This window comes from Eubalaena glacialis, chromosome 17 (genome assembly GCF_028564815.1).
Source record: "Eubalaena glacialis isolate mEubGla1 chromosome 17, mEubGla1.1.hap2.+ XY, whole genome shotgun sequence".
Lineage (NCBI taxonomy): Eukaryota > Metazoa > Chordata > Mammalia > Artiodactyla > Balaenidae > Eubalaena > Eubalaena glacialis.
The window spans coordinates 58,844,284-58,868,652 of record NC_083732.1 but is presented as its reverse complement, the minus strand read 5'-3'; the positions used below and the strand labels follow the sequence as shown (position 1 = coordinate 58,868,652).

The following is a 24,369-nucleotide window of genomic DNA, read 5'->3' as shown; positions in this document are numbered from 1 at the left end:
CTCTTCTGAGTTAGTAGTCAAGCCTTGGGATATGACTGTTTTATTAGCTGTTAAAATTACTAAACCTGACTCCTTCCTGTAATGCATAATAAAACTATACTACTAATATGTCTAAGTCTCAAAAACATAATGTTGATTAAAAAATAGGAGAGTTTAAGGAGCCTAATGATAAGGTAATGTTTTTGTAAATCTAGAAAATATACTAGACAGTATATAGCTTATTATTTTAGGTATATACCTATGTTGTATGAGTTCACATCAACTTCAGGATGTGTGTGTGTTTGGAGGGGGTGCTTTTGTTATTGTCCAGATAACATTTTATTTCTTACTAAAAAAAAAAAGAAAGAAAATTCAAACCAAATATGTCAAAATATGACATCTGCTAAATTTTTAATGCTAGCTTTATGGTGTCTATTAACAATATTTCATGATTTAAAAAATATTTCTAAGTTTCCAAGCTTTAGACTTTTCAAAAATTAGACCAGCCTTCTTTCAGTTAGTGAAAAACAAATGGTTTTGAGTGGTCATTGCTTGTTGGGGATGGGATGAAATCAAAAGGAACACTGTGAGGTGGTCTACAGCTCCCAAAACTAGATGAGTGAGTCTTTAAAACAAACTTTTACAGAATTCCTCTGGCAATGCATGTGGTAATGGGAGCAGGTATTTTAGACAGTTACTCATGCTCAGTTTCATTCTCTCTTGTGGTATGAGGTTAATTCTAAGAGAGACTAATTCATTGTAATGGTAATTAGGGCTCCCTTCCAATAACACTTGAGATGTAACAAGCATCACTAGGGCACCAAAATGGTCTTTGTGAAAGAAGAAACAATGTCCAGTGTCTGTCATCCTTTGATCAAAGCAAGGAAAAATGGGGATTTTATTTCATTTATAAGATGTCAGCAATCACTGTCCCTTTCTTATGCTTTGAATGACTATTTCCAGCCTACTAATCTTTCTAGTACTTAGACCAAAGGTAATTTAAATAAAAACTACTCAACAAATATTATTCAGGAAAAATTAGACCTCACACAGAATGCTTTGGAATGTGTATTATACAATGACTTTGACAGTTTTATGCCTGTACAAATTTATTGTACATTCCATTGAGGAATCCCCTATTGTAGGAGAAATACATACATGCACACATGCTCTTACCATTAATTTTGCCACATTTAAGCAGATAAAAGTTAATTTAAAAAAGCAATCATAAACTTAAGAGGTATTATAGAAGATAAGGAAGACAAATAGAGCAACTGTATTTCAAAAAAAGAAACAGCATATGTGGGAAAGTAATAGCCTAAAAAGTCAGAATGTTGAACAGCGGGGTTTTATTGGAATAAGGTTAGATTTTAAGTGCTAATACCTTGCAATTTTATATGAAATACCAGAGTAAAATGATGGCATTTTTCTACCTACTAGTGGTATTCCTGAAAATCTGTAAATTCCTTCATTATTAAGGCTTTTGAATTTTTGTTAGTGTGTATCTTATATCATCTGCTGAGTACTTAGATTTCATGATCTGTCGTGCAGTGTTTTCATTTAACGCAGGAGGTTTCCCTTAAAAAAATGAACATCATAAGTTACTTGTTTGCATCACTGCCATTTGTCATAGGAGGAAAAAAATGTAGTTTACAGAAGATGTTTCTTAGAATTATTCTGCGGAGAGTCTCTTTTACCCTATCAGTTGCCCACAACCTACTGTCTGTTGGGGTGGTCTCTAGTTCAGATGTCAAAGTTCTTTCTTTTTAAGAGAACCAGAATGCATTTTATGTAATGTGTGGGGGGTTAAATTTCATTCCAGATAAGAAACTAAAAAGCATTAAATTACAGGAATTTATGTTTGCAGTTTTCTGTTTGAAACAGTATGTTCTTTAGTTTAAAAACTATCACTTTCACAGATACAAAAACCATGTATACAAAGTTGCTTTGTGGTTCTTCCCTTTTTTCTGTTGTCTAAGTGTAAATTCAGAATTTGGGAGAAAGGTTTCTCAGTTGCTGGGCAGATACTGAAGCTGTCCATGACTGTTTAACAGGCATTATCTATACTGATTAAATCTGACATAAAACATACTTCATCCAGAGGAAAGTGATGCATTAGTTATTCTACTTGGACCTTTAATGAAGTAGACTACAATGAAATGAACAGAACCACAAAGTGTGAATGTAAAACCTGAAACATGTAGGTTGAGAGTATAAGAATATGTGTGAGAGCATATGTGTGCAAGTAAATACACACACACAACATATATATATATACACACAGAAATGCACTTATATGTTTTATTAAAGGGGTAAATTTTATGCTTAGTGTGTTTGAAAATTTAGTTAAGTGCTAGGAAATTATCTGCCTGAGCTTTCTAATGAATCTCAATTAAAAATCTGATAGCATGTCCTTGCCCTGTGTGTGTGGCCTCAGTGGCATGCCCATGCTTCTGACTGATTTATCTCTTGATTTCCTGAACAGTACATTTCAAGAGGTGGTCAGGAAAGTCACCTTACCTAAACAAGCACAGTTCCTTGCATGCTGTCATAGTCTTTCTGGCTTCCTTCTTTATCCCCGCATCCTCCAGGTTTTCCAGGCCACATTTTTGGGTATTAAGGCAGACATAAGAAATTTGTGCCCTCCCTGCCATATTCATCTGGGATTGCTTCTGGGAAGATGTCCTTGATTCCCTCATTTAGAAGAGTCATTCCTTCCTTCATCCTACCCCAGCAGGCAGGAAGGACATTTGTACCTTCATTCCAGCACTTGTAACACACTTGCATTATAAACAGTCTTGATCATCAGAGTCAAGTTTTACTCACTCTTTTGCTTTCATTGTATAGTCCAGTGATTAACACATGGCTCATTTTCAATGTGTTTGCTGGATTTTACTTAATTTAAATAATTACCCATAACAGAGATGATTGAGAAAAGAAAAGTAGGGAAGATACAGGAGGACAAGATAGGATTATGTGGTCCCGTGAGTGAGGATATTTGTCTTCAGACCTATCTACTTTTGCCTCATTTACATTGGTCCCATTGACATTCAAAAAGACCTCACTAAAAATTGGTAATGTGATATTTCATACTTTCAGGAACAAATATAACTAAGCTAAGCTCACAATTGGAGGCTGTCATTTTCATATAGAAGTTCATTCATTCATACATTCACGTATTTATCTAAATATTATTGAGGACTCACTGTGCACCAGGCACTAAGAGGTACGAAGCTCAACAAGATAGTGCTTGCCCTCAAGGAGCTAATGGTGTACTGGGGTGTGGGCAATGCTTTTATGAAAGAAAAAGAGTCACAGGATGCTCTAGAAGTACAAAGGAAGGGTATTATAGAGAGGAGAGTCATGAAAAGTTTCCTTGAGGAGAAATAATTTGAACTGATATTGAAAATCAGGACCTAGCCCAGGAAAAGGGAAGATGAGATAGAGAAGGAACCTTCCAATCATAGCAAATTATATGCAAAGGCTTGGAAGCAAAAGAAAATAATGTATGTTTGGAAAAAGGCAAATAATTTGGTAGGTCTGGAGCATAAGGTACATGTAGGGAGAGGGAAACCAAGTCTGGATCATAAGGATTCTTCAATGCTGATTAAGGAGTTGTGACTTTAGCTGCAGGTAGTGGAAGCTACTGAAAGAGTTTAAGAAGTGGCGTGGCAAGGCCAAATTTGTGTTTTAGATCGATCGAATCCTTTGGTTACGCCACGGATGATAGATTGGAGGAAGCAAGTCTGGATTCAGGAGACCAATTATTAGGCCATTAACAAATCCAGAAGAAAAATGACAAAAGAGTCTGCCCTAAGTCAGTGCCAGTGAGGATAAAAAGATATGGTAGAGAGAAGGGGAAGAGGGTAGAGGGATGGACCTAGACACCCTTCAGGAAACAGAAGCAACACAATCTGGTGCTGGTTGAATACAGAAAAATGAAGATAAGGAATAGTCAAAGATGCTTCCTGGGCTTCCCTGGTGGCGCAGTGGTTGAGAATCTGCCTGCCAATGCAGGGGACACGGGTTTGAGCCCTGGTCTGGGAAGATCCCACATGCCGCGGAGCAACTGGGCCCGTGAGCCACAATTGCTGAGCCTGCGCATCTGGAGCCTGTGCTCCGCAACAAGAGAGGCCGCGATAGTGAGAGGCCCGCGCACCGTGATGAAGTGTGGCCCCCGCTTGCCGCAACTAGAGAAAGCCCTCGCACGGAAACGAAGACCCAACACAGCCATAAATAAATAAATAAATAAATAAATAAATAAACAAAACAAACCCAAAAAAACCCTAGTTTAAAAAAAAAAAACAAAAACAAAAGATGCTTCCTGTGACTTGGATGAATGGGAAGGTGGTGGTAGTGCCATTCATTGACATAAGAAACATAGGAAGATAGCCAGGTTGTGTTGGAGGAAGGCAAGGAATATATTTTGGGCAGAATGGTGCCTGGAGATTAAGGGAATCAGAGGTTCTAGCTCTTTATCTTAAAACAGATGTGCCTGCTATGGAGATTTGATCCATGACTTTTCTGTTGTGTTCCTTTATCATTGTTTCCTAACTGCCACAAGGATGTGTACTATATATTTTATAGACATAGATATATCCATCCATATTTTGATTTTCTATAATAAATAAAAATTAAAATATTGCAGACTCCTGTACTTTGTAAAGGATGTTTTAAATGAAGTAATTTGAGAGCTTCAAAAGATATTAAAAAGAATCTAAACCAGCCCTTCATTTCTAGATGAAGATCTAAAACCCAATTTGCTTAAGTGACTTGTCCAAGTTCACAGAGTAAATCAACAATAGTACCTAGATTAAAACCCAGATAACCTGACTCCTGGCTGAGTGTGTTTTTTACATTTCATCTCCCTTTAAAAAATGTAAAGAGAAAAATTAAGCAGACATTTATAAGTATTTTTAAAGTTTCATGACTCTGACTTTTCCTGTGTGTGAGAAGGTGGGATGTAAAAGAGAGGTTCCAGGCTAGTGAAGTGTGTTTTGGTGCAGGAAACATCTCATCTGTTTATGTGAAGAGAGAATGATTTTCCTGGGTCCTGACGCAACTATGGGGCACTATAAGTGAAATGGCAACTTTCAGCAGCCACAAAAATGTGGTCTTAAAAGAGTCATAACCAAGAAAAATGATTGAAGAAGAGTTTATTCATACGGGATTTTTCTGGGGTACCGTTGAAGCTTAGCTTCTCCATGTGCCTCAGCAAGGGTGTTGCTGTTACTCTTTTGGAGGGGATATAACAAACGTCCCCTCAACATTATTAATTTCAGTAGCTGAGAGCTTCTTCTTATCAAAAAGAGATAAGAATATTTACAGGAAGAAATATAGTCAGAGGTAAACTCCAGAGTATTCACCAAGTCTATTGAAATGACCCATCTATAAGCGTCTATTTCCGACAAAACTCAACTCTTTGTACTGGTAATATCTGGTACCAGACTTAGTGCATAGGATGCATTCATCACATATTTGCAAGGACTGAAGTGAACTGATGCAGGGTTAATAAGCCTGAACTAATATAGAGTCTGGTCTCAGTTTTTTTCCATTTGTGGGGTGATGCATAGGGAGAATAAAATCAGGGAGATACTGAGGCTCATTGACTAAGGAGCAGCTAGTGGGCATTAGTGCTGGAAAGCAAGGGTAGAGTCCAGAAAGCAAAGTTAAAACCCCAAAAACTGCTAAGCATGAATTAATATTGTGAACGGGTAACCTCAAATCAGGGACCATCAGAAGTAAAGCAAGTAGCAGGAAACAAGGGATTGGAAAAGAAATGTGGGGTGGGCCAACAATACCAGCAGCCATTGTTGTTGACTCAGCCTGCTGATGTTAAGTCTGAGTTTCCCACACACTGAGTGACCACAGCCCGGCATCTGACATTAATTAGTTGTTTCACCTTGCTTTCTATAACCTCTCTGAACCTCAGTCACCACGACTATAAAATGAGATTCTTGGAGCTCATAATATTTAATGTCTCTTCCAGCTCACTTATTCTAATGGTTTTCTTTCTTCTGTAAGTAGTATTTTTTCAGATACCGAAATGAAAAACGGGATGCATGTCACACATATCAGTCCAAAGTTGTTTTAAATGTCAGCTAAATAGATTTATTGTCTATAAAGACAATTAATTATACTTCTCCATTTCATAAAAGAAAGAGTATACTGGAAATTCTAATAATAGAAATTCTAGCAAATAATATATTTGGCCTCAGCCTTCTTTTTTATAAAGCCATAAACCTAGATTTGGTTGCATTTTCAGGATTGCCACGGATTTATGAAACAGTGATATTTGATAAAAGCATCAACATTTAAGGCATTTTTTTTGCATTGCTTTACCTTTTTATTGCTTTCCCATATTTACCCTTTTACTTTATTTCATGGTTGTTTTGCCATAACTGAGTAATACCATATGCAGCAACATTCAATGAGAATCCACTTAATCTGCAACATATTTTAAGTGAACAATGCCTTTGTCAATTTTTATAGGGCTTACAATGTTATTTTCTTAAGAATTACATGGGGAAATTCTGTTCTTTGTGCTTTAAGATAAGCTGTCGTTGAAGAGATTTAAGAGATTCCTTGAAGTGACCTCTTGAAGTGAAATGATAGAGAATGCATTTCACATGCAAGACATATCATAATCTCACACAGATTTTGGTTCTCATGAACATGAAGTGGCAAGAATTTTGAGGGCCCAGTAAGAGATGTCTCCCAAAACTCTCTTTTGTAGTGGAAAATGATAACATTAATTCTCTACTCGTCATTGGGCAAAAGACATGGGTGTGCAATTTATGAGTGAACTACAAATGGCTGATAATCTTCACTTCTTAAAAATATTTTTTTCTCTATTTAATACTGCTACTTGTCATACAGTGTACTGTACATTTGCTTTCTCACCACCTATAACATTTCCCAGGATATTACAGCCATCAATCACTGTGAAAATAATTAAATAAAAAAATGAAAAATTATCTGTCTTTGGACAGTTTCACGTCATCCATTCTGTAGCCTTCAATTTATGTATTCCCTGCATGAATATTGTGTGTTACCAGAATTTGTCTATGACATTTGTGATAGTGTGCTTGTGCTTGATGGGTGCCCATCCTATAGAAGGAGCATATCCTGAGGGGCCATCTAGCTTCTTTCAAAGTAACATAACAGCTCTACCGCAACTTATTGTGTGATCATGGATGATTTGCTTAACTTCCGGAGCCTGTTTCCTTATCAGTGAAATGAGAAAAAATAATAGAGTGGCTGGATTGTTACAAGTAGTCAATGAGATATATATTTGTAAAACCTGGTACATAACCTAGCTTTGGTAGAGGTTTAGCATATTGTCATTGTTGTTATTACCTTTGTTATATTTAACAGTAGTTTGTAAGAAATAAAATGGGAGGAAGAAGACAAACATATTACTATAAACTGCATACTAAGAAAAAAAGGTAGGCGCTGATGAGAGGATTTTTAATGACCCATTGTATTAAAAGTGCTAGCAAAGTGAACTATCCAAATACCTGGCCCTAGACCTCTCACCTCATCTCAAATTAATTTGGCCTCTAATATGGTGAAGCAGAGTGAAGTAATCACCCTCTAATGTTGCATGTTTTTCTAAAAGGAAAAAGTAAATTAATTCTCAATGAGCTGGCTAAAAATGAAATCAGTAAATCAATTAATCAGTCAATCAACCAGCCAACCAATCCAACAACGAAACAGTTCCCACAACTCTGAGGTTAGTGGAACGTCAGAAGATAGATTTGAGTCCTCTCTTTCATTTCTAACAAGACACCTAAGGCCTCTGAGCCTCAATTTCTTAAACCATAAATGGAATCAATACTTCCCTTGTAACGTTGGTATAAGAATCAAGTCAGACAGTGTATGAAAGCTCTTTGTAAACACTAAATCACTTTACAAATGTAACATTATTTCCTTACGTAAAAATCATTGTTTACCATTTATTATGTCCTTTCAAATCACATCCTACATCCTCTTACTAGTTTTTTGGCCAATACTTTATAAAACTCTGGAGTCAGACACTGAGAGTGACAGTATAGTCAAATAATTTTATGATTCAGATTGGGAATCTCCTACTTTATAACCCATTAGCTCTTGTGGTCAGCAAATTCTAAGCTTAAGATTCACATCTTAGATGTTTATAAAATGTTGAACCTTGAAGTAGCCATTATATTCTGTAAACATATTTTGAAACCAGTACAGAATATATGAAGACAATCAAATTTGTTACAAATCTTTTCTGAACCAGGCTAGTATAGCACATGAAGATGGATTTCACAGTTATACATCTACAGAGGAATGTTTAGAGATTAAGATGAAAGTAGTCCTCCTTATTAATCACACATTGTATATTTGACTTCTGCCTCTCTCCTCAGCCTTTAAATCAACTACATCTGGTTTTTGCTACTTCAGTGTGCCATTACCTTTTGCATTAAAAAGCAGTTACTCTTAGAGCAGCCCCATTTGATTAAAAAATAATTAGCTAGAGTTAGATTCATGTTACTCATCATGGCAGCCCAAATAAGAATTTTAGGATAGGTTGGAGACCTACTTTATTTCTACAACAGGGTCAGCAGAATTGGGAAGCTCTTTGTGATAAATACTGGCATAAAGCAGATATTTTGCTTTGTTGGTGTTAATTTTTACAGTTTAAAAAAAAAAGCACAATAATACAGAATAGATGAATAGATAGTATCTTAACAGAGATAGGACCACAAAGCAGCTGAACGTTGATATAATAGTCGCTCTATGCCAGAGGGTGTCCTCCTCTATGGAGACTGGGGCACATGATTATTATTACACCCAGAACAAATCAAAGTCTGGGAACTGACTCCACTAACCAACTGCATAAGAAATTGATATGTAATTATCAAGCACATCTGTATTGGAGCTCACTGATTAGTGAACTTTCTCTCAGGAGAGAAATCTGCATAGGAAACCAAGTTGTTATTTGAAATTTCTTGGTAAGCAGGGAATCTGGCATAGAATAATTTAATGGTCTAAATCACTTTTACTCAAGGAAATTGCCATTTTGTCAACAAGGTAAGAAGCTAGCACCAGAATGTAAATTAAAGCATTGGAGCATTACTTTCTTTATATATATATACACATATGCATATATAAACACACACACACACACACACACACACACCAGTGTGCTTAGCAACATAGATAATTTGCATTCTGATATAATTTTCTTATCTCATGGAAGACTGTTCATAAATAGTTCTGATATAGGCAGTTATTCTATGGACCACACTTTGAGAAGCATTGCTCTTTGCCTGAATCAGAATTACGCTAGGAAGTTTTAAAAATATATAGTTTCCTAGTACATACCCTTGAAAATTCTGATTCAAAGTTCTGGTGTGTTGTACCTCCATCTGCATTTTTAAAATGCTCCCCATGCAGTTTGGATAAACACACAAGGTTTAGGACCTATGTAATAAAATGCATAGGGTAATTTAGTAGTGCTTAAGATGAATAGGTTAGAGGTTAAAAACCTGGGTTTTGACACTGGGGGTGCCAAATTCTTGTTTGTTCTTGAGCAAGTTGTGGATTTTCTAAGGCTTGGTAGTCTTACCTATAAAGCGGCTATAACAATACCTACCATATAAAGTTGTTGTGAGATTTAAGCGCTTTTGTGAAAGGAAAGCACTTAGCTCAGTGCCTGCCACGTGGTAGACAGTGGATAAATGTCAGCTATAAATGGTAGGTATCATCTCCATGATGGAGACTTATCTGCCATTTTTGAGAATATACACATTTATATACAGCCCCAAATTCCCTGGATAAGCAAGGAACATACTGCTAATATGTGCCTGTCTGAGGCTTCCTTCGCTAAGCATCCATCAGATTTATCAGTCAAGACTTTTTTTGTTTTGTTAGAAACTAAATCAATGTGATTGACGCAAAACAAAAAAATAAAGTGGGCTGCTCAAGGGGACATCACAGAATTTATAACTGAATGTCCAAGGGTGGATCTGGCTAAAAACATGACAGGACGGAGGTGCTCTAAAAGTATCCTTCTATCTGTATCACCTGGCTATCTGGCTATCTACCTACGTACCTATCTTTCTGACTTAGCCTCATTCTTAGACTGGCTCTAGTTTTGTGATGGCAAAATGGGGCATCAGCAGTGTCAGGCATATATGTTACCAGCTTACCACAGAGGAAAAAGAAGTTCTTTTGTAGGCTAGTTAGACAAAATTACATAACTGAGACTTACTGGCCTTGCTTACAGTACCTTTCCATTCTTGAACAATTTATTCTCGCTAAGCAGGGGCAGAACATTCTGGATTGTCAGGCTCAAACATGTACCTAACCCTGAAGCTAGGGTGGGACAACTCCACCCAAAGCATTTGTTCTGAAGGAGGAAAAGACAATTTCCCAAAAGAAAGTTAAGGGAAGTTATTTAGAAAAGAGGGAACATATGATGCAGAGTCTAAGACAATAGATGTCTGTTACTCCAACCCACCCTCCTTTCCTCTACCCTTCCACTGTTGTTAAAATATGTTAGTTCAATTGGAATAAAGCCAAGATTAAATTTACCCTAGAGACCTTAAGTTTTGTTAAGATAATTTCCAGATAAGTGTTCTAATCTATTTTGTATTTGTTTTATAATAAATTTTTGTGAGTTGAAACTTTCCCCCTACTTCTAATTTGGGAAGGGGAGTTGAAAGGTTGAAGGGGAGTTACCTTATATTGACCAAGAACAAAGTCAGAACTTATTAATAACAATATGAGTTTGATTCTGACCTTTCATTTTCTTTAGCTTGGGACAGACTCATGTTTGATAAATAGAAATAAGCAAGAAATGTTGTTAGAAAGTGAACTGCCAAAGTTACAAAGAAGAATTTAGTTTTAAGCTATATTTATTACATGACAATAGTGTTACTATAGATTATAAAATAGTGGATGTATTTTGGTTCACTAAATCAGTAAAAATCACGTAGCTGTTAATGATTTGGAACCTAGCTTATGAAGCACGACTTGGCAGAACTATCAAGTGGTTAGCAGTGTTGGTATGAAAGTTAAGGACTTCAGCACTCAAATCCAAGTCTGGCTGTTTTTGTGGTGTGTGGCCTTGGACCGGACTTCTCTGGGATGCAGTTTCCCCTTATGTGTAATTGGGTAATAAAATGTAGTCACCACACAGTTGTGGGGGAGAATTAAGTGCACTGACAGGGAAGTGCAGGCTTCTTTCTGTATTTTTCAAGCATATGAAAAATACGCTCAGTTTTATTCTCCCAAGTGCCTAACGGGCTCCCTCATAGTAAGTCACTTAATAATTCTTCTTGCCCCCTATGGTACCATTTATTTTACAACCGTAGTATTCTCTAAGATGGCACCATAAAGGACTAGATGTTCTCCAAGGCAAGAAGGGCAAATGCTGCTTTATGGACCATATTTTCAGTGCCTCTTTTTGAGCTTGCAAAGGAGCACTGAGAATAGTTTTAGCTAGCTCTGAGGCTCTGCAGCTCATTTCATATGCTGTTGCCTATACGTTAAGATTCCCTTAAAGGCTTGTGTTTTGGGTATCTGCCCCCCTCCCACTACTTGCCCCATTTCCCTAACCCAGCATGGTCTTTTATTTTTCATTACAGAGGAGGCTGAATATTTCTCAGAGATAAGTGGTCAATATGGTATAATGAAAAGACCAGAGAACCAAGATTTAGATTTAAATTGTTGTGCTCTGTTGAATTTTTGCTGGTGACCTTAGGCTCATCGTTGACCTTCTCTAATTCTGTTTCCGCAGCTATAAAATAAAAAGAACAGTGAGGTCATCTGTGCTTAACTCTCTATCTTTGCTGTAAGGGTTAAATGAGAAAGCACTATCCAAGTGTGAATTTTCATTATGATTGTGTTGATTATATATGTGCATCAGTATATTACGGGTTTGTTAGCAACTGTGTTCCTATGTGCTCTGCTCCCATTTCCCCGGCTCCCAGAGATGCTGAGGATTCCTGCCAGATGGCTGATTTGCCAGCTGTGTCTTGTTTTATCATTGTAAATATTACATGCTTCAACTGAAAGACTTTGCTTATAATGTAGTATGTTTTGTCCTTTATCTCTTGCAGATTGAGAACTACATTGTGGAAAATATGAAGTCGGAGATGGCTCAGATACAGCAGAATGCAGTTCAGAACCACACCGCCACCATGCTCGAGATAGGGACCAGCCTCCTCTCTCAGACCGCAGAGCAGACCAGAAAGCTGACAGATGTTGAGACCCAGGTACACCCCTGAGCCAGAGTCGTCAAACTCTTAACCCAGATGATTTTTTTTTCCTTTAACTTACTCCATAAACACAGAGCACATTTCAGCACTGGGACTGGGGAAACATATACATTTTTGTTTATTGGTAATAACAACAATGACTGCCTGACATGCTATGCATGTTTCTTTTGATTTCATGAGAGTTGGTATATTTAGCTTTGTATGTGCTTGCTAAAACAGGACTAGGACTGTTTGTATGTGCTTCCAAAAACAGGCAAAGGACTTAATCAGCATTTAAATTTCAAATAAACACTTTAGCTACCAACTGTGATATGATATATGTCAAACAGAATAACCATTTGTGTCAAATTGGTGCCTTTGATGTACATTTTTGACCTGTCCTGTTTTATCTCCAGTAGTACTCTAACAATAATGGTACCTGCAGAGGTTTTGTGCAGTCAGTGGATAGGAAGGAAAACCCCAAATAAACTGATCTGGGATGTGCAGATTTTGTTCTTATTCAGCATGATTTTATAATGAGAAGTCAATTAAAACTCTTCGTGTCCATGCATATATATATATATTACCCTACTATGGACAATGACATTTTTTATGTACAAATCAGTAAAATGCCTTTTAATTATCACTGTCACAAGCCTACCATTACAGTTTAATGAAAATATTATTTTTGATGACTGGAAGATGATCTCTTGGTCCCCTTTTAACCATGGAAATGGTTATTCCTGTTACCATTCTGAAACCCAGAGGATGATTCTGTCTCAATGTAATAGTTGATTTCTGGAATCAAAGGTGAAGTATATTGTTAAAAGGTAAACTGAGGCACATTAAAATTTTCAAGAGTTTGAGTGAACATTGATTCAAATTGGACAGCACCTAACTGAAAGTATCTAGCTCTACTGCAGGAGCTAAGGGAAAAGTTTTAATAGAGAAGATGCAGAAGCAAAGCAAGGAAATTATTTGATTGGCTATAGCTTAAGCAGTTGCCTTATTTGGGAAAGCCTAGTTGGCTGTTTGTGATTGGTTGTTCTTAAGTTTACTTTCTTAGATTCAAGTGCATTGACTCTGGCTTAGATTTTGGTTTGCTTATGTAGGTTACCAAGACATTAAAGCCACCTCTAATGGCCTTTAATGTTTAACTCTTTTAACAGTATAAATTCAAAAATAATATGCAACCTTATTTCTATTTTGTGTCATTTGTGTTAATGGCATCACACAGATCAAATGTTGATATTTAAAGAGATATAACAACAATAATTTACATGGATAGAGCATTTTATATTATGCAAACCACTTTCCAATGGACAAATGATGTTTATGAAGACTATTTAGAACAGAAAGTTTGAATGATTTTCTCACATTGATAGAGCTAGTGAATTGAATTTGGTACTCAAACTGTGATTCATACTCATTTCTTTCTCTGTCCTCCTTGTTTAGTAATACTAATAATTATCTAATTGAGTAAGAGCTTAAATGTGGATCACATTGGAACAATAAATCACATAGGCTTTGGAAGATAATTTTTGTTGCACACTATCATCAGATAATTATGGGGGATGAGGAAGGGAAAATTACATATTATAACTAAAAATTATGAGACTCTGTAATCTGTTATCATCACACTGAGCAAGCTTGTTGATCTATGAACCAAGCTTGCTCAGTGGTATGAAGTTTCTTGTGGTATGAATAATGTGAGTGTGTTCTCTCTTATTTTTACTAGAACTGAATGCTTACCATCTCCTACAAAGCATTCTATATATTCAAAGACTGAAATACACAATTAATATTACCCTACTTGGTTGAACATTTGAATTTTTATGCATTTCTTTTAAAAGTTTTATGACATACATGACAGCATTTTGTTTCATTTTTTTCCATCCCCCAAATTGAGTTGTTTTTGTTCTATTTCCAACTGGGAATTGAAGTTGTTGGGGAAAAAATTCCCATTGTCAGCATACCAATCTCCAAACTGTTAAGATGCATGCTATGTAAAATTTTAAGAGATAACAACTTGTTCTGCGTCCTTAAGGCTAAGAGATGTGTACTTTATGGACAATAGCACAGAAAATTCATAGGAAATAAACCTATTCCCTATATAGAGCAGCTAAAGTTGAATAGTCATTAAAGGCCAATGAAAATTTATTAGATGCTCCAAGAAGAATTTTAATATAGCTGAAGCCTGGAAAACATCTCAAAAATCACAAATCCATCAGAACTTGCAATGAGAGGAAGGTGGAGATAGATTGTCTGACAATGGCTCGGACAAACTAGGTCCTACCTTAAGAGTGAATCCTGGGTGTTCTTTTCATCTTCATTTTAATATCTTCTAATCGTCTCTGCTATTCGTAGCTGTGATGCTCCAACCCTTTATCATGTGAATGTATATCCATGAGGTGCTTATTTGAACCTTTACAACAGTACATAGTCTACTTAGACCTAATCATTCAAGTGCACTCAAGTTCTGATGCAAGGCCAAGTTCACAAAGTGAATCCTGGATTATTCCTTAATCTCAAAATGCTCTAGTCTTTAATAATAAGCGTTTATAAACCAATAGATCCTTTAGTGCTATCCGGGCATGCTCCCACGTTTTTCCTCCCATATTCATTCTACTTTGTTTCTCGTTGGTAAGTGCTGCTTTTCCTAAACTGATTTCAGGTCCTCAGTTATTTTAGGAACTCATGCCAATGGTTTTGCAGTATATTTTAGTGCCCTAGCTTTCACATGATGTTGTTATAAAGATAAGTAACTTATTGCTTTCTAGTCCTCTGCTGACCTTCTAGACTTGAATTTAACAAAAGGTGGTAGAGCCTTAGTTTTATTGCAGTGGCACTTAAAAATATTCTTGTGCCCAATAAGCATCATGATCAGAAAAGAGACAGAGAATGAGTATATCTAAGTAACCCTGCTGGTCATGGTGGTGAGATCAGGAACCAGCACTGGGCCTGTTCCTTCCTCCTTAGTTCAGCTTGCAGTGTTTTTCTTACTCTCTTATCGTTTCATACCAATATCTCCTCTCCTTCCAGTTCCTCTTTCCAAGTGTGCAGTATGAAGGGCTTAGTTTCAGACATTATTCATGTCCCTTCCTGTAGTGTGAATGTATTTCTGACTTCTTCCTCAGGCCAATTTTGATTAGAGGTACACTAGTAGACAAAAAATGACATTAAAATTTACCTCTAATAACCTGTGCTTGACTCTTTTTTAAGCAATTTTACATTTATTAGCTTTTGAATAATTTTTTAAAAACTTGATGGGGTAGGTACTATTATCATCCCTTGTTTAAAAATGTGGAAACTGAAACTCAGAGAGGTAAAGCAACTTTCCCCAGGGGAAAATACTAGTAAATGTTAGAGGGAAGATTTGAACCCAGGCAGTCTGGCATGAGTCTACATGCTTTACCAGCTCTCTATCTGTACTGCCTCCCTCTTGTGATTCCTTTCTCTCTCAAAGGCTGCAGACACAACTTGGGTCCAAGCACAGGATAAAAGGGAAATAAGATAAAGCAAATTAATGTGGACCTAATAGTAGCAACTGAATGTTTTCTGTAAATGATGAAGATGCAGCTGCTGCTGAAGGTACCACTAGCTATTGGCGTTTTACCACATGTCTGCACATCATTTCATGTAATCCTAGCATCCATTGTTGTCCTTGCTGCTTGCTGGCTGTGTAACTATAGGGAAGTTCTATAGACACTGGGCTTAAGTTTCCTTCAACTTCCAATCATTTATATGGAGCCATAGTGTTAGAAATAGAATTTAATAAAAATTTTAAAGATATATTTTGAGTACCTCCTTGACGCAAGGTATTTTAATAGGTACTAAATAGAATACAACAATAAGTAAAAGTCTTTATCTTCAGTGAGCTTAATTGAGTTAATGTGGCAAAACTTTTCTAAACCATTTCTTTCTTGACTTTCCATCAAGTTAATTAGCTATGGAACCTTTCCCCACAGTTATAACAATGCATCTTTCCAGTCTCCTACTGTGGGGGGGGGGGGTGTAATAGACCAATGGCCCCAGCTGCTGTGCTCTGAAATCCATCACTGTGTTGGTGCAGAGACCACAATTCTCAGGGGCCACTTCCAGCCAATGACACATTGTGGCAGTGATACTTAGACCCATTCCTGGGAGCTGCAGGACTGCACTGACACATGGCTTGGCTAAGGGCTCTCCATCAGCCTTGCCACACTTTCGCACAACTTCCCTGCAGGCTAAAACTTCCAGTTAGCCTTACTCCCTTCCCTCTCTTCTTCACTGTGGTTCGATCTACATCCCAGTCAGAAGGTGACCCTGGCCAACTCTGGCTTCTTCCCAATTTTCTCTCGCAGGCATGTCCCCTAATAAATTTCCTGCAAGTCTAATTCATCATCTGCTTCTTAGAGGTCACAAACTATCACACCTGTTGTTTGGACTTGAATCATACAATTATAAATTTAAGGCAGTCCAGGAACAATTTAATAAATGAGATTGAATCTCTAGGTGGAAACAGGTTTGAAAGGACAGAAAGGGCACCTCTCAAAGTTGAGCCACTATCTCTTTAACTTGATGAGAGGATAGTTGAATAAATATTTAACTTTGACCTAATTGAAATGGCAGTAAAATAAATTTGCTAAAGGTCATCCAAGGAAAATACCCTGGTAATCAGTTTTCTCAAAAGGTCTGGAAAAAGTGTTTGATAACCCATTAGGAGAGAGCTCAGTGAACCATGATCCATAGGTCAAATTCGAAATGCCATCTTTTTTTGTAAATAAAGTTTTATATGTTGTATATGGGTGCTTTCTCAATAAAACAGCAGAATTGAGTAGTTGCATCAGAGCCTGCCAAGACTAAGATATTTTCTGTATGGCCCTTAACAGAAAAAGCTGGCTAACCCCTGCACCAAGAAACAAACTTCTAGAGAGCAAGGATTTTGTCTGTCTTGCTTACTGTTCTATCCTTAGGATTTAAAACAGTACTTGGTACACAGTAGGCTCTCAATAAATACTTACTGAATGATTAAATTCACTAATATTAGTCTCTTAATTTCTGTATATTTCAGCCCAATGCTCCCAAGCCAAGGGCAATGTCCTAAGGGTTGTGTGTTGGTGGTAATATATACCCACGAATAGTGGATGGGTCAGAATAGGACTTTGAACAGAAGCAGCCTACTGCAAAGATGTTCTGACTGACTAAGAACATTGGATGAATGTATTTTCTCTGTACTCTGAGGAGCATGAGAAATTTGGCCATCTTCCTGCCTCGTAATGCTAGTGTAGTGTTAGGGTGAGTACTGGAGAGAAGTCAGATGCCATCCGCTGCAACAAGCAGAAGATCTCCTGGTGATTGAAAGAAATCATTTTGATAGCAGTTGTTATTGACTGAGGGGAGATACCTTTCTTTTCCAGAGGGAAGCTACTTGTGTATAGCTGCATGAGCCTATGGGAAAGAACTCAGACTAGAGGCAGATTACCTGGCTTCCATTATGACTCTACTGTGAATTAGCTCTGTTGGGCAAGTTACTTCTACCCAAAATTTCTGCATCTGTAATACAAGTACTATCTCTACTAAACTCCATATCCCAGTGAGGTTATCATTATATTATAAATACATTATATGTTTATATATAATATAAATTAAAATATACAATATAATTATAATAATTATGTATAGTATTATCTATATATTATTATGACTAAAATTAATAATTCTCTAAGATTAATTTTCACGTTCAAATTTCCTCAATTTTTCTGCCAAAAATTTTATAGACATTTTACTTTTCAAGACTTAATAGTCCCTTTTAATTTGGAGTAACCTTACATTTTTTAAAATTGAGGTATAGTTGATTTACAATATTATATGTTCCAAGTGTACAACATAGTGATTCACAATTTTTAAAGATTATACTCCATTTATAGTTATTATAAAATATTGACTATATTCCCTGTGCTGTACAATATATCCTTGTGGCTTGTTTATTTTATACATAGTCGTTTGTACCTCTTAATCCCCTACCCCTATCTTGCCTCTCCTCACCTTCCCTCTCCCCACTGGTAACCACTAAATTGTTTTCTGTAACTGTGAGTCTGTTTCTTTTTTGTTATATTCACTAGTTTGTTTTATTTTTTAGATTCCACATATAAGTGATAACATACAATATTTGTCTTTCTCTGTTTGACTTTCTTGTTTTTCTTGAGGTTTTGTTCTGTATACTGTCCCATATTCTTAAATTGTCTGAATATTTCTTTTACTCTTCCATCCCCTGTATTTTTTTTTTTAAACTGGAAATTAAGTCTATAGGCTTAATGAGGTTGAGTTGAACAAGGTGGTGGGAGTACTTTGTAGAATTACTGGTCACCTCCTATTGCATCTCATCAGGAGGCACAAATGCCAGCTTGCCACCCTCTCAGTGACGCTATTTTAACTTGGTTAGGGTAAAAGGCTCCACAGCTCTCCATTCCAATTGTCCATTTTCCCCTTGGAAATTAACAGGAAAACTGTAGGGTGATATTTTGTCACATTGCCCATCACTGACCAAATAAATTATTTCATTGATTTTGTAAAATGGTGATCTAACTCTCATTCCATGTACGTGTACCAGCCTTCATTCTTCTGTAAAAGTCTAATTGCCAAGACATCATACCTTGTGTTATATTTTTTATTTGAAAGACAGTTAAAGTAAAAGAAAACACAAACCTACAGCAAGGCTGATTGCAAAGTTAATATGGCAGTGAAAGAAATTTTCTTTTGTGGGAGATTTTCCTTTCAAGGAAGATTAGAGGCACTCAAGTATTAAAGGGAAGCTGGATGAAATTATCTAGCTCACTTTCTTTAAAAAAATAGTAATTTTTATTTTTAGAATTTTGCTTATTTTTTAAAGAAAGAACTGAAATTTTATAGTCCATAAATCCGCAGTTCCAAGTCTTATATGTTCCTTACTCTGTGGTATATTCTGAAAAATTTAAGCTTTGAAATTGTTTCTTGGGGGCTTGTGTCATATACTCTTCACTTTCCCCTTTGCTTTGCTTTCCTTTGCTTTGCTTTCCTTCTCCTTTCCTTTCCTTTTTTCTCCTTCTCTCTCTATCTCTTTCTTTCTTTTCTTTCTTTCTGATATATGCTTTTGGAATGTGTTTAGGCTAAAGAAGGAAATGTCTTTTGTCATTTTAATGGAACACTTAGATTATTGCTAAGCAGCAATTTCCATAGACACATGGAAAGAAAGTGGTCAATTTATCATAGTTTCCTGTACAGTTCTCTTCAGATGCCTGCTTTTGAACTTCAGGCCTATTTTAATACATCAAGGGAGAGAGTTGAAATAAAGCAGCTATTGGGTTAAGGTGATGGGGAAAGAAGAGAAAGGGTTGGCTTTTGTGCTCAAAATTGGCCTGAGATGACCTGACACAGCCTGGACTTCTGAGATTTGTCCCCCTCTTTCTCCCACATTCAGATGCTGCTTTAGATTTGGGCTGTTATAATTGAAGTCCAGCTTGATATTCACCTGGCCTGTTACCCTCTCTTGTTACCCTCTGAGCATTACCCAACTTGAAAACCAACTCACTATCCACTGCCTAGCGGATCATCTAATAGCTCTGAGTGCCCCAGGATTCCAGGCCCCATGCTGGGCTCTGGAGGTTTGGAGGGCTCCAGATGGAGTAGTCCTGCCTCTGTGCAGCTGACATCCTCACGGGGCAGAAAGGCAGCATATGAGTGAACTGACAGGATGATTTCCAAGAGTGATGATTTCATAAAGAAAGTAAAACAGGGCCACCTGATGGAGGATGATGGGGGAGCTCCTCTACAGAGGATAGCCAGGAAGGACCTCCTTAGGTAAGACATGAATGATGAAAAGAAATCAGCCATGCATCTGGGAAGGGGTGGGCATTCCAGGCAGGGGAAACTGCAAAGACCCTGAGATGGAGATGAATTTGGCATGTTGGGGTAGCAGAAAGAAGGCCAATATTATTGGAGCATAATAAACAAGGGGGAGAGTTGAAAGGAAGTGAGATCTGAGAAGTAATCAGGGTCCTGATCACATAGGACCTTGTAGGGCTAGGCCAAGAACTTTGGAATTTGTTCTAATTGCAAAGGGAAGTCATTAGCATATTTAATATAGGAAATGACATCTGATTTGTGTTTTTAAAAAGATCACTCTGGTTGCTGTGTAGCAAATGGACTTTGCAGGACAAAGTAGAGAAAAATTAGGAGCTATAGTGTCTCCACACTTAGATACAGGCAACTTCATTTTCAATTTTGGATGGTTCCATTTTGTTCTCAGTGTTCTCTCGTGTTCTTCTCAGACATGGAAAAGAACAATTTTTGTCCTTTGTAAAATAAAAGTTTTGGTATTTGAGAATATCAGGAAGTGTGATCAGAGAATACAGTGAATAAAGGAGAAAACAGATTTCATTTAACAGCATATGATATGCTTGATTCAGTGAGACAATGTATGGTACATTGAGGGTCTTCTCTGTGCCAAGCACTGTTCTAAATCTCACTAAAAAATATGGATGTGCCATCCCCTATTTAATTATTTTATAAATTGTCATTCTAGTTCATGAACAAACAAACAGAAAACTTGCCCGGACAAAAATATGTTTAATAGTTGAAAGTTATATCTTGTGCATCCCTCATCTTTACATTCTCTGCCATTTTTTCCTCTGGGCTGCTTTTAACTCTATCTTCAAATCTCAGGTCCTCTTGCTCCTGTTTTTCCTCAAATGAAACAATTCAGGATGGGAAATACTTTTTTAAAACTCTAGAACACTCCACAAATACGAGTTTTAATTAGTAGTAGTAACTTTTAGACTGGTTTTCAGATCCATATTCATGACAGTTGTATAAATGAATCATAGTAGCTTAAAACTTTTTTAGAGCTAAATGCCCCATCTCAGTATCCTTTTCCCCAACCCCCTGGCCCAGCCCCTTCAGCAGGACTGGGACTAGGGTGAAAGGAATGAGATCAAGTTATGCAAGACTGAATCATATATTTGTAGTAGCATATCCTGTCTTTATTTTAAAATGATATTCTGTTCAACTTGGATTTTTTTACCTTAATTTTGATCTTTAAAAATGTTGCATTCAAATATTACTTATCTTGATTATTGAGTTTTTTGACACATCCTTAAATTTTACAACTCAGGCAGTCGCCTCTCTCATCTCACCCTAGTCCCTGTCCTGCTCCCCCTGCAAATACATCCCCTTTCCCCACAATCTCCATTAGCCCAAGCCCAGCCCTGATTGTGTCAGTATATTTTGAAAAGGCTTTTTCTGTGTGCATCTGATATAATCCCAGGTTTAGACCTGCTACAAAGAAGGAGGAAAGTTCTACTGGTGTCATTTTTAGAGGAGGACCCTTTAGATTGATATTGACCCTCCAGAAGGTTTCCCAGGTTCCTTTCAATACATAGTTCTAAAAAAGGTATGGTGGTTTTAAAAATTCTCAAATGACATAGGGAGCTTTTAAAACTATAATTTTACCTTCTTCCTTGCCCTTTTTACCTCCCTTAAAGAAGAAGGAGAAGGGGGCAGGACAAAGGCAGTGTCACAGTTTGAAGGCATCTTCTAAGACTGGAGTGTGTGATGTTTGCTTGGAGGATGGGTAGGTTTGGGTTCATGGCTCAGACTCATGTTATATTAAAGCTTGACTAGCAGCATGAGTCTTTGTGATTCAAGATGAGGTGAACATTTACTGTTTCTTGAGGACCCAGTGTAGTGCAGTTGAAAGGATAACTAACAGTCTGTCTTCAGTGCAGTCTGGGTTCCTGGTCACTTCATCTCCTCAGATGAAGACCCAGGATGGTTTGTTTCTCCCTCTTCTTGGTTTTCTGTGTAAAGCATTAGAATTAGAATCACAGTATCTGGGTTTGAAACCCAACTCTTCCCTTGGTTCCTGTGTGGTTTCTGGCTTCTCTCTGAACTTCAGTTGCCTCATTTGTAAACTGATGATAACAATTCCTCTTTTCATTGTGTACCCATGTCCGTGATATGATGACATCTGGAAGGGCTGACATGAACTAACATGATAGGTGTTCAATAATTGTGATCATGAATCTGTCTAAACTATATCACGAGTTTTTTGCACATTTCTTTTTTTTTTTTTAAACATCTTTATTGAAGTATAATTGCTTTACAATGGTGTGTTAGCTTCTGCTGCACATTTCTAATTAGTTTTTGCGAGGTGATGGATCAAGGCAGACATGTTTTACATGCCTAGTAGTTATTCTTTGTTACACACAATATCTAAGACCTTGTACTAACACTTATCTTGTACTTGTAAATATTGGAGATAATATATATAAGACAATTAGCACAGGGGAATATCCTAGGGTTTGAGGAAATGAAAATTGAAATATGAAAATGGATTTAACAACTCAGTTTTCTCATTCAACTGCAACTTCAATCTTGAACAAATATAATGTTTGAGACATGTAAGGCATTAATTAGTAGAATGTAGACCATTTAATTATTCTAGAAGAAATATTATTTAAAAAGAAAACACAGCTAAATAAAAACCCCAAAATAATTGTTTTGACTCTTTGTAAAGATTGAAATGTTTTTATCTTTTATCTTAAGGTACTAAATCAAACTTCTCGACTTGAAATACAACTGCTGGAGAATTCATTGTCAACATACAAGCTAGAGAAACAACTTCTTCAACAGACAAATGAAATCCTAAAGATTCATGAGAAAAACAGGTGAAGATTGTTGTATTCCAAAAATATGTACATTTGTAGTTATTTATATCCTCCACCACTCTGCCAACTCTTAAAAAAAGATTGATGTAATTTGCAAAAAGAAAAATACAGAGCCAAATTAATTTTTAATATAAAAAGGAATGAGAGCTTAAGGTGACTACAGCAAGTATGTCAACAATAAGATTAATACTGTTGCTTACACTCTTGAAATATTTGCTTTTTATAACTTTTAACACTAATTTATCTAATGTTCAGTTGTTCAAATCTTACCGTATCCACAAAAATTAATTGATTCTATGACTAAATTTGGTGACACAAAATATTGACAATTTCCAGCAGAACCAAAAAGTAGGGAAAAGGTAGAGCTTCTGCAACTCTGTAACTTGAATTATCACTCTACCAGCCCTAAACTTTGTACAGAGCTACAAGGTTTGAATTCAGAGATCTCTCACTGGAGAGAAGCAAATTTTCTTTTCAGAAAATTATTTCCCTGTAAAGCCGATTCAAATGTTGTTTCCCCCTTCCATTTAAAGCCATTAGCTCTGAACATAATAAATTTATTTGGTTAGCTTTATAGGTGTGTTTTATAAACTATGAATCATCTCAGGTAAGTGAAAGGGACTTACAGATCCTGACAGCCAGGATGATATATAGACTACATTATTTTCAAGTCACTGGCATTCATAATGGACAATTCAATCAAAGCACTGACCTCTGTAGAGCAAATATATTGTATATTAACTGCATTTTCTTCTGGATATTTGGACAGCTTGAAGAAGTTTCGGTTCTTATGCATTATATTGATTTAAAGATCTTTGTGTTGCTACAAACTAATTAAATACCATTGTCTCAGTGGAACCAGAGTTTCCACCATATTCCAAACCAGAAAGGCACCTAAGATGAACTGCTAGTTCTCCTTTTACTTTACAGATGAGGGAACAGGCTCAGTGGAAGTGAGTGATCTATCCAAGGTCACACAGCTTGCTGGTGGCACAACTGGGAATGTAATCCAGGCTTCTTTATTGCTAGTCCTTCTCTTTCCACTGTAGCACATGATCTCTCAGTACTGTCTGCAACCTAGAAGGATTTCCCAACTTTATGCTAAGTGTAGGCCTTAATGACAATGATTATAATTAAACTTTTACATGAAGAAGATAAACCTGACTTTTGGTTTAGAGTCTGAAAGGGGTCAATCCATGTTTTGTGACTTGTATTTCTAAGTCCTACATTTGTTTATCTTTGTACTATGTCATGGGGTAAACTGTATAACTAAATAACTATAAATAAACTTGACAGGACTTGACTCTGAACTGGTTGCATGATGAAATGTTCTGGAATTGAAAATCCTGTTTAAAAGTACCATTTATCCCACTGCATTTTCACAGTGACCAGACACATACATGTAACAGGTACACTTTACGGCAACTATCCCTTGATTTAGGGTCCTACCATGCTTTAACTTTGTCGCTAAA

General features: G+C 36.7%; 1 protein-coding gene across 2 annotated transcripts in view; it reads left to right on the top strand.

The window, feature by feature from the left end:
- ANGPT1 (angiopoietin 1) overlaps positions 1-24,369 on the top strand; it is a 257,990-nt gene that overhangs the window by 149,948 nt on the left and 83,673 nt on the right. For both annotated transcript variants that reach the window (XM_061171274.1, XM_061171273.1), the window contains exons 2-3: positions 12,075-12,230; positions 22,776-22,897. In XM_061171274.1, coding sequence (XP_061027257.1) covers positions 12,075-12,230; positions 22,776-22,897 — 278 coding nt within the window. The remainder of the gene's footprint in view (positions 1-12,074; positions 12,231-22,775; positions 22,898-24,369) is intronic.